Raw genomic sequence first — 11,920 nt, 5'->3', positions numbered from 1 at the left:
CTGCCAGGTGCTGGGAGGGGGTGAGGGGGCTGTGGATCAGGAGTAAGGAGCATGGGGGATGGGAGGGGCACCTGTGGGTTGGGTGTACAGGGCACTGGCAGCATGAGGGGGCTGTGGGTCAGGAGTGAGGGGCACCAGCAAGAGGTGGGGGGCAAGGTACTGCTGTTTGGGAGTGAGGGCCACTGGCAGGGCTGGTGTCAGCAAGTCCAGAGTGAAGGGCAGCAGCAGGGTGCGGGGCAGGGTGGCTCATCAGTGAGGGGCAACAGAATGGGCAGGGGCAGAGCACTGGCATGTTACTGCTGTCCCCTCCCCCATCATATTCCCCCTGCCTGCCACACCCCCACTTGTCTTGGTGACTATCACTTAGGTGCATAAAGTGAAAAAGGGTTCTGTCCTTTAAGTGCACATCAGCTTTTTTTACTACACATCATCTTTCCATCATTTCTGTCTCCACCAAATCCTTGTCCCACTGAAATCAATAAAATCTCCAGACTTGGCTAGTTTTCAGAATTGGATGCTTAAGTTGTGGTATTTCCTCTCTTTTCAAATTTCACATTTAGTTATTGGAAAACATTGTAATTAGTCCAGAACTAATGAACATGAAATTGTAAAGCATGCATAACATAACAAACATTTCTTGAACTTCCGGTCCTGCTCAATTAAAATTACAGGCAATGACAACTGAACACTGTAAACCAAAGGCTAGATTTTCCCTTAGATGTGTTAGCAAATTTCTCTCAAAGGCTTTGACTGCTAAGTTACACCACCTTCCTTAAATATTATGCACACATAATTACTCTTCTGTGGTATTACATAAACATAGAAAGGGTGTGTTTTCACATGTGCTGAGTACCCATAAACCCCATTGCTTCCAAAAGGACCAGGTAGTATTTAGCATCTTTGAAAATCAGGCTATTTAATCATTGCCTGCATTATAAACTTCTGCCTACAGAGCTGTTGGCAAAGGATGAGAATAGCTGTCATCCTGTGACTGAGGTAGCTTTACTGGCAAAATCCTCAGTGTAGATGCAGCTGTGATGACAGAAGGTGGCTCCTTTCTGTTGCAACTTTGGGGGAACTGGTGCAGCTTTGGTGGCAAAAAACCCCTCCTTCTGCTGGCAAGTGATTCAACCTCAGGAATGTGGCAACTGTAGTTAAGCAGCAGCAGCTATTTTTTTGGTCCCAGTTCCAGGACTGCATTGGAGCTGTGTGTATGGTGGTGGTGGTGGGGGGATGTAAAACATGAGTTTATTCATAGTGATAACATAGGTATGCAACATTTTTAACTTTCGCAAAGCTCCTAATCCTGCTTTCACTGAAGTCAGTAGAAGCTTTTCTTTAAACCTTTACTTTAATAATGATCAAGCCCAAATTAAATGCATATACACAGCCCCCTTAAAATGCTGATACCTTGAGGATATAGAATTCTAGCTAATCAGTGCAAAGCACAATGTAGAAGTGTGTCAAAAAGGAAACACTGTTTTGCCAAGGGCATCAGAGCAAATTATTTTTCTCATGAAAGTTGTCACTGGATCTTTAATATTCACAGAGACAGGGCTTTGGTTTGCAAGGTCTTATCCATGCATAGCAAAATGTTTATGCTTATTTATCAGCTTTTGAAAGTGTGGAATGGGATTTGAACGTGTGGTAACTCAGGGCATATGCAGAATGGATCAGAATACTTAGACCAGTTACTAAAACATGCTTATTACCTTCTCTTATCTTTTGAAGTGCCATTTTGTAGTGGGAGGAAATGGGTATAAAATATGAAAGTGCTGGATTATAATTGTTTCAGGATGTCTGATAAGCAAATTTTATTAAATATAGACCAAAACCATTCACGGATGGACCAATAGCTACATAATTTTCATGAGTGCTAATGTTAAGTTTGGTCCCTTCCCTCAACAGATATACATGTGAAAAGATTTGTATTCAGATATTTCTCTCTTAATGTTTACATTCAGAAGCATACCACTTGTACCTAAAAGGTAGAATATATTTTCTCTCTCATCTCATATTTATTTAAAACAGTGTTTGAAAAATTTGTATTATTTTCTCAGTGTTGCAGTATGATTGTTCCTTTTTTGGCTTTTTTTGTACACATTAAGTACCAAAAAGCATGATTATAAATATTATCTAGAATGTATTAGACTCAAATAATATCCTTCAGTGAAAAGTTACTTTAGGTGTATATACTGCAAATGTGATGGTAGAATTAGGCTGTTAAATGTGGTTAAAGGTAACAGTCCAAGCATGGTACTTATTATTGTTCCAGAATAATGCAACAGAACATAGAACTATCATTTTAATGTACAACCTGTGAATTTAAAAACCTTTTCTCTATTTCACTAGCAGTGCAAGGAAATTGTTTTATAAACTATGTCTTAAATAAAAATCTTTGCTCTCACTCACTTCCTGATGAGTGATTAGTATAAATATATACAGAATATCTTTTCCAGCACTGTGTTAACAGCTGATGAAATGTGATGAGCCTGAATTTAAACTATGTTTGGGGGTTTCCTGCAAACACTGCACTTGTTTATTACCTATAGAATATGATTCTCCTCTCACTTACCTGGATGTACATTAGAAGTAACTCCACAGTAGTTAACAAATTATCCTGGGATAAAACTTCAGTGAGGTGAAAAACAAATTATACTTTGATTTTTTCAAATGTTTATTCTGGGGAAATGAACAACATAGTAAGTTAAATTCTTTTCTTGTGCTTGTGAAATGTCATCATTTTGGATACATATTTTATTTCAAGATTCTTTACAAGTTTCTGTGTTAATCAGTATAGTACCCTTTCCCAAACACCTTCATATGTAGCAGGCCTATCTTAAAGCTATATTTAGATATTTATATTTTAAAACTTGTCTTCTTATCTATGCAGAGGCAGAGAAATTCATAATCGTATGAGTTAAAAATAGTGTCACCATTCAATGTGAACTTCTTGAATTTTTTATCACTTAAGTCAGGCCTTTAATATCATTTGAATATTAGCTGAGAATCAGGCACATGGGGTATTTTTACACATGCAAGCGCCTCAGCGCTGGGCAAAGCGCCTGGAGCTGCAACGCTTGCACTTATATAAGTGGCAAAATGCACGTCAGTGCTGAGAAAATGGCAGCAGCATGCTTTTGAACTAAAACACATTGGAGGTGTTTTAGTTCAGAAGTGCACTGCTGCCATTTTCTGTGTGCTGATGCACATTTCACCGCTTATACAACTGCATGTGGTGCAGCACAGTCTGCTTCAGCTCCCGTGCGATTAATCAGGTCTGCTCCAAAGAGGCGGATTTCCATCACATTGCAGGAGAAAAAAGTATGAGTATAATGGCCCATGATGGACTATAATCAATAAATGGGATGCCAGTTGAAATTATGCATATCAGTTCTTTCTATTTCACTGTGTTGGCATATTTTTGTTGTTGCCTCCTCACCACCACCAATATAGGTGTTATTCTTGACTCATAATAATGGCAAGAAAACTAATTTCCATCTGTTTCCACCACACAAAGTAAATAAATTAGATTGACAGAAAATTCGTTTTTCTAAACACCACTTGTACACGCTTTGTAGCTGTAAGAAAATTCATGCTCAAGGACATTGCATTAACTAAACAAATTTTCTTGCCTCCAAGAACTCTGCATGACCTTAAAGTCATACAAGTTGTTCAGTAGTGAAGAACACTGAAGCCATATATAATAACCCATGCTTTCTTTCTAGCCATACAGCTAGGCAATGCAGGCTGAATCAGCTTTGTATTAGAGGATAAAATATTTTTATTATAACCAAAGTGACCATTTATTTTCCAATATTTCAAATTTTCCCTGAAACACTTTCTGAATTTTGAGTAGTGGGTTTTGAAGGTCGTTACATTACACTCTAATCATCCTCTGATTTATGTTAATCTAGCTATTCAGACTAAAAATCTCCAAAACAGAGAAAGGGGGGGAGAGGAGGAAAACTCAAAATGTAAAATTTTTGAGAGTCTGATATTATCACTTGGTTTTGTACAAGAATACAAAAACAGAAAATTGCTATTGGAAAAAGAAAACTATCAAACATACAAGTAATAACAGAGCACGTAGTTAAATAAAAATAGAAATAAGGCGGCAGTTTTGCAAATCTTTACTCATATGAAGAGCTCTTACACACAAAAATAGTTTCATGGGTTTTAATGAAACTACTGATGAAGTTAGGATTCACAAGTTCTTATTTTTTTTTGCATTTTTTCTCATCTGTGGGTGCATTTGATATCTGTCTTCTCAATATTAGGGTGTTTGTGAGAAAACACACAAAGTGTGAAATGCTGAACAAGATTGAGAAAGTGAACATCGCAGAGGGGAACTGACATGGGTAAAGATCAGATCAGAAGAACAGCAATAGCCACAAATGGAAGATTTGGTCCAGAGATGACAGATAAATAAGGAAGCTAATGGAAGGGGGCAGAAGGAAATAAAGGCAGTGGGGTCTTTGACATGAAATGTAAATTTGTCTCAAATGAGGATAAGAGAACCAGAGAGAAGACATGGTCTGAGCTGGTCAAAATCAGAGCTGGTGAAGTCAGATGTTAGCACTGTAGAAGAAAAGAAAGAAATATGTAGAGGGAGTATACTTCAAATGTGCAAAAAGAGTGTGGGGGAAATGGTGAAGACGGAGAAGAGACTTTACAAGATTAGGAAAGCAGGAGGCCTATCATCCTACTCCCTTATGTCAAAATCATAGAGTCATATAAAAGTAGGGCTGGAATGGACCTCCTGAGGTCATTTAGTCAAATCCCCTGCTTGAGGCAGGATCATCCCTATGCACATCCAAAAGTGCCTGTCTAACTTATTCCTAAGAACTACTTGATCATCCCTGTCATATAACTACAAAGCTATTGCTCCAAAAGACCAAGAGCACCCTAACCTACCACAGGTAAAGCAGGGGGATATGGGCTGTCAATGTTCTTCCAACTCAAGGGTTATTAAAATGCATTCAAGAGAGCCAAAGAAAAGGGTCATGGCTGCCCCATCCCCCATGCGGAGCCAAGGAAGAGGGCCATGCCCCCCCCACCCATGCAAAGTCTGTAACAATCTAACCATAGGGTGGAATTCCAGCCTGATCCCATAGGTTGTGATAGGTCTGACCTTGAGCAGAAGGGCAAGATCTTCACCAGGACCCCTGGATTATAGACCCAGCAGGAGCTCTGGCACACCCCTGTCAAAATTCCCAGCCTTGGCTGCAGCCAACACCTAAAGTTTTGGAAGAAGGAGAATAAAACCATGACACCTTCAGTGAAAGATGGGGGAAAAAATCCTTCCCAAGCTCCATGTGCATAGGCTTCCTGCTTTCCACAAACTTCAGAAGTAAAGTTCAGAACCAAAGCCCTTCCACTCTGTCCTGCAACCTGGGAACAACAATCATGACTGTCACACCCCTTTCTGTAATCCCTGCATAAACTTATTTTAGCTCCTTTAATCTTCTTTCATAACTAAGCAGACTGTGGAGCTCTGCTTCATTCTTCTGCTACTGAGCACAGTCTTTTCCAACATCCACATGCTCTAGGATGCAGGGCTCCTCCCATGATCTCTCCTGCAATCCATGGATGTATGTCAGGGGATGATTCTCCCTGGCCTTCCAATTGTTGCTCTTCACAGAGCATTTGAGACATAGCTATTCTAGATCATCTCTGACAAAGACCCTTGCTAGATGTGGAGGTAAAGGCACAATGAGATCTAATGTGCCATTCACACAGTCATGCCTTCTGCCATGCCACATGTGTATGGCAGGAGGTGTGATTGTGGGGTATGCATTACATTCCATCATATCTTATTGCTGGTGCAGGGGGAGCCTGACACCAGGCTCTCCCCCCACTGGCAAAAAGCAAGCTCCCACAGCTGGGAGCCCAACAAACCAGTTGAGGGATTCCTAGTCACACGGGCACCCCCCCACCATGACTGGAAGATTGCCACAGGGGTGAGCCTTCCACCCCAGGGGTATGGGAAACAATTGGGACCAAAGGACTGATGTTGGGGCAACCTCCCTCTCCCCTCTGGGGCTGCTAGAAACCACTGGGGCAGAGAGGGGAAGGGAATTTAAAAAAAATGCCCTACATCAACCTATCTAACTTTAGTTGCCTTGCCTCACTCCCCAGAGCCCTAGGAATTGTAGCAGCCATGATCCCCAGGATCCAGGGGTTTCATGTACTTCCTTGAACCCTAGGGATAACAGCAGTTGCAATCTCCAGGGTACAAGGGTGTGTGAAAACCCTGGGGATTATGGCTACTGTAATTCCTAGGGCACAGGGGTTTTTCCACTGGATATGATGTACCCCTGTGGCTGGAAGCACACAGCTGATTGGGCTCCCAGCAACAGGGGAGACCCTGCTACATGTGCAAATTGAAACTCAGCTATAAAGTTAGACCTGAAATCAGCTATAAGGCTAGACCTGAAAAGTTGTGTGATAGTTGCCTTGCAAGTGTAGCTAGTCTCCAGCTAATTGCACAATTAACCAGTTAATTGTGCAATACCTGGAACTTGTAGAAGGGGCTTAATGCTTCTCCAACTTCTTCCTGAAAACCTCCAGTGATGGAGACTCCACAGTTTCCCTCAGCAGTGTATTTCCCTGCCTCCTGATTCTAACAGTGAAGCTCTTTGCAGCTCTTTCTTGCCTAGGGAGATGTGCACATCATCTTCATAGCTGCTAAGGGTAGGAAATGTGTCCATCTGCTACTTAATACTTCACATTGTTTGCATTATGAATAAATAATAATAATAATAATGATGATGGAAGCTTTACATTCCCATTTTCTTAGTTTTAAACAGCCTTCTGTAAAGTCTGTAATTCATCTATGAAAGTGTTATATGATCTGACAAAGCCATACAGTGTAAGGCCTATAAATATGAAGGTACTATTTCATATGCCTGTGTGATTGCTTTTGAACCAGTCACAAAAGATCACAACATTCTTTATTTAAAGCATAATATATAATACTACATACAAACCGTTGTACAAAAACTGACACAAGATCTACAAAGAAATACTGCCCCTCCACCATTACTACAAAACCTTGACCCAGGCTTCTCCAGCTCATTTGCTGTCTACAGCACTGGCAGAAAGAAAGCCATTCGTTTATCAAACTGCCGGACGGCACAGAAAGTGCCACTACTGAGTCACAGAGGGTGTGAGTGTTCCAAAAGCATTCACGTACAGCTAACAGCCACAATTCCAACAAACATTATTCTTTTGGTTTTGATTCTATTCCTACCCCATTTCTTGATCTTTGCACCTCCATAATGCAGCTGATTCCAGTTTCTCTGGCCTTCATTATTGCCCTGAACTTCCACATTTTCCTGCAATACCTTCTCTCAGTTTTTATCTAGTACTTGCTATTCACTCATCTCTCTCACTTATTATTTTGGTTTAAAAGCTGTCCTGTTATTTACATACACTTTTCTCAACTTAAATATGTACACTTGCTGTGTTTCTAAACCACATTTCTCAATTCAAATTTTATTGTAATTCTCCATCTCTATGAACAATCCCAACCACTTAGATCAAGATGTTGGGATGTCCTTGGAGTCTAAAAATGCAGCGATATTTGAAGTCATTGGCACTCTGCAGAGAAAATTAATCTATGTTTTTTAAGATGGTTTAATTGCTCAGCAATCATGCAGAACTGAGAAATATAGCTCTGCTTCCAAGATAATAACTCCCCAAATTGCTAAGGTTGCCACTCAATACCCTTGCTAACTCACAAATTGTATAAATATGCCTAGTCTCCAAAACTCAGATAAAGTTAGATTATTATTGAGCATTAGAGTCCACGGCATTTTATAACATTTTATATAACTTGCTAAGCACAGTTATCATTAAAAAAAGCAAAAAGAAACAAGAGAGTATAATTCATTTTGCTTGCAAGTAAAGAACTTGACTCATGTCTGGCCACCTTCTAGAACATATATTTAAATAAAACTTTAAAACTTCAATTTTGCCTAAGTGAGGATGGCAAGATGTGACCTTTCATCCAAGTTACCACTAATAAGAATATTCCACTTTGATTTACCTTTGCAGTTTTCTCTTGTAATTTCCACCCTTTCTCTATGCTTACAACACCAAGATGAAACTATGTCAGTGCTTGTAATGTTATGAATTCTATTCCAATTATTCATCACTATTTAACATTTTAACACAGTATTTACATGGCTAACAAGATATCAAAAGAAGAACATTATCCAGTTTGCATGCTGATTAAAATTCTTCGGAAATGATGTGTTATCAAAAATGGTATAGGACAAATCTGGGTCCCTGTGTAATTATCCTCCAAACTGAGTTAACTGCCTAAGCGTGTTTAACGTACTTGAATTTTTGGATGTGTAGATACTAAAAATCTGACACTAAGTGATTTAGGAGCCTGAGGCACTTTGAAAACAGGATGTAGGTTCTTCAGTCCCAGTAACTTTCAATGAGAATGAGGCTCCCAAATCATCCAGGTGCTTTTGAAACTTTTATCCAGAGTCTCAAATGCTTTTAAAAACCTGGGAAAATAAAATTCAAGAGGAATTCCAACCATATGAAAACAGTATACTGTTCAGGACCATGGACAGGATTTTCAATAACTATTCGAGAAAAATAAGTTATTCGAGAAAAATACAGATTAAACTCTGCTATTGTTATTTCATGTTCAGTGATATTTTTATCAGTTTTTAAAACTGTGAATAATTTTGCTGAAATTATAACAGTTTAAATAACAACAATATACAGAAACACGCTTTAAAACTGGAACCAGAATAAAACTTTTGTGATAGAGAAAATAAATAAATAATAAAATAAACTTGCCAGAGCCTCCTAGCATTACACGCTATTACCAAAAGTATGGACAATTTACATTTACAATATTTGTCTTTATTTGGTATAGTGTACTAAAGATAAAAGCTCTGTATAAAAATTATCACATAATGCAGCTCCTTTATCTTTAAAGTTTTGTATACGGTTTTCCAATCTCTACTACGATTATAGGAAACAAATAAACTATCTTATAATACAGGCTTCTTTCACTTTGTTAAAATAAGCCAGTAATGCATGTTTCATAAATCACAGCATTTATGATGACAAAATGTTTAACTAATGAAACTGGTGACAATGAAACTTTTTCATCTTTTAATATATACAGATATAAAACAACTGGCAGTAGTAATTTTCAGTGAAAAAACCTACTTTACATATTCAGTATCATAGCTATGACAAAACAGCTCAGAACTGAGGACAGGATGAAAAACTGCCTTCTTAAATTAATCAAGCTTCCTAAATCTCTGTTAGCCACATACAAAAATATTTCTACAATTTTCTCTAAGCTGCTACAATACGACATCAATACCATTAATATCTCCATTGGCATTTTTAAATAAGTAATCTACCTTACTACGAAAAACCATTGAATCTTAATGTCAACAGTGGCATTTTATACTTTCAAACTCTAAGGAAGCAGCTAAACTCTGACTGACATATATAACATACTTTTAACATATATATTCCTGAATTAGACCTGCCGCACATATTAATCAGACTTCCTCAATCAGCTTCACAGGCACTTTCATAAGTGTACACTGAATGACGTATGCCATTGACTTGGGGCTAAATACTGGTGTCACTGAAATCAAAGGGAAATCTGCCAGTGATTGAAATTGCATCAGGGCCGATCCTTTGATAAGTTTAAGGTTTACTTATTATTTTGTGAATAATGATTACTCTACAGTATTCAAGACAATACCTAGGCATTATTTGGTAAGTACCACTACCTGGTAAAATGGGAATATTCAAATAACAAAACATACACTCACACTTTGCAGAGGCTTTGAAAAATATTCTAATTGCACTGTCAAATTGAGCAAAGTTCAATAACAACTGGCAAAGAAACCTGCCTTAATTTTGATTTTTAAAAAGTTCAAACTTTTATCTCTGGCCCCCTTCATTTTTCCAGCACTCTGAAACCTATTCACATATGTAAACTGTTTCACAGATTTAAAAAGCACCTGCTCAAGTCCATACAGTTTCTGTAACAAAAATGTATGTCTTGCATCTTCTAATACAGTTTTTGAAATTGAACATTGCCCCACATGTGCCAATAAATTCAGTGAAATGTTGGCCCTGGCCAAACCCATCTCCACTTACCCCAGTGTTGTCATAGTGACAATGGTGTACCAAAATGCAGCAGGGATGCTGGTGAACTTGCTGGCTGATGAACCTTTCTCTGCATAAAACATGACCGTGGCAAAGATGATAATGGCCATGGTAAGTGAAAAGAGGAGAAAGCCTAACTCCGAGGCACAACTCTTCAGCGTGTAGCCCAGGATACGCAGCCCCTGCGAGTGACGGGAAAACTTAAAGATCCGGAAGACACGGAAGACACGCAGTGTCACAAAAGCCCCACTGACATCCTCATTATCTGTCATCACCAGGCCAATGTAATACGGCATGATGGCAACTACATCAATAATACTCATGACACTGCGCACAAACTTGTAGCGGCTGGGAGCTGCCACCAAACGCAGCAAATACTCAACAGTGAAAATCATGACACAAGCTGTATCCAGGCAGAAGAAAGCTACAGCATAGCGCTCTCCACAGGGCAGCTCCTTGATACGACCAGGACTTAGGCCACAGGGCACTGTTTCCACCACGTTGGCGATGACAGAAACAGCAATGAAGAAACCAGTGACATAGTAGAAGACCAGGGCCAGTGTACTGGTGTGTGGGTTTTCGAAGGCCCGCCACATCCTCTGCCGAGCTGTCATGGAAGGCAGAGAGTTCTCCGCTGCGTGATCCTGGTCAGCATCATCCTGCAGGCGCTCAGCGTTCTCACGCCGACGATCCTTGTACTCCTCATAGCAGCAATCGCCAATGATCTCAGGGATGATGCCAAAGAAGGCCAGCTCCTCATCGTACGCCGAGATACACTCTTGCCGGGGGTAATGAAGCTTCCCTGTACGGTAGAAATTGAGTATGTGACGGAAGATATCAGGATCTCGGTCAAAAAAGTACTGCTGCGTTTCTGGGTGGTAGAAGAAGTCTCGCTCTGAGCTGCCCAGCAGCGTATCCGGGTAGCGCTCCAGGGTATCCAGCCAAGTCTGGAACTGGATGCCACTCACATTCAGCACAATCAGAGAGTCCTGGCTTCGCTTTCTCTCCTGCCGGGGAGCAGCTGGCATGGGACTTGTGGCCACTGGCATCCATCCTATGGCTGCTGCCCGGGCAAAGGGCAACCAAGCTGCTACTCCTGCAGCCATGGTCCAAGCTGCTAAGGCTGCCTCTGCTGAGGGATCACTTCAGAGCCAATCCTGGCTTGGCCACTAAATACATAAATTTAAAAAAAACACAAAACCCTGAATGAGACACAAATGCTCAAATGCTCCCAAAGCCACGGCAGGTCCTGCAGGCTCCTAAGTGCTGTTACTCTGCCTAAACAGTGAAGGCTGTCCTGAAAATGTTGCCTGCTCCTCTTTTGTCTCCCGACCACTGCCTGCTAGTCAGTCAGCAGAAGAGATCGGGAGACAGGGAAAGTCATGATGTCCCCGTGTGCAGTGAAACCAATGCCTCCCCCTCCCTACCAGCTGGCTCTTGTGGAGAAAAGCTCCGTATGTTGCATGTAGACAGAAGGGAGAGGTGCAAACGCGAGTCACCAGCGGATGGCTCTCGCTTCCTCAGAGCAGCCACCTGAGGTGAGGAGGGCTCTTCTCGGCCCCTCCGCCAGAGCCCCCAGCCCGGCTCTTCTCCGCCGCTCCTGCCCGAGCCCCTTGAGCGGGATGCCGGGCGCTGGCGAGCCCCTCCCACGCCCCTCCCCTCGCCTCCCGCCCCCTCCCCGAGAGCTGCGGGGCCCCGGCGGGAGTGGGCAGAGCGGACGGCCGCCCCCTCCCGAGCGGGCCCCCTGCGGAGC

The 11,920-nt window shown here is 41.1% G+C and overlaps 1 protein-coding gene across 2 annotated transcripts in view; it reads right to left on the bottom strand.

The window, feature by feature from the left end:
• Positions 1-11,786, bottom strand: part of KCND2 (potassium voltage-gated channel subfamily D member 2) — a 590,039-nt gene extending 578,253 nt beyond the window's left edge. For both annotated transcript variants that reach the window (XM_019509257.1, XM_019509259.1), the window contains exon 1: positions 10,159-11,786. In XM_019509257.1, coding sequence (XP_019364802.1) covers positions 10,159-11,273 — 1,115 coding nt within the window. In that variant the 5' untranslated portion in view covers positions 11,274-11,786. The remainder of the gene's footprint in view (positions 1-10,158) is intronic.
• Positions 11,787-11,920: the final 134 nt, after the last annotated feature.

The sequence above is a fragment of the Gavialis gangeticus genome, unplaced genomic scaffold (assembly GCF_001723915.1).
Source record: "Gavialis gangeticus isolate Ggan-Ray unplaced genomic scaffold, GavGan_comp1, whole genome shotgun sequence".
Lineage (NCBI taxonomy): Eukaryota > Metazoa > Chordata > Crocodylia > Gavialidae > Gavialis > Gavialis gangeticus.
This window is presented reverse-complemented; position numbering and strand designations above follow the sequence as displayed.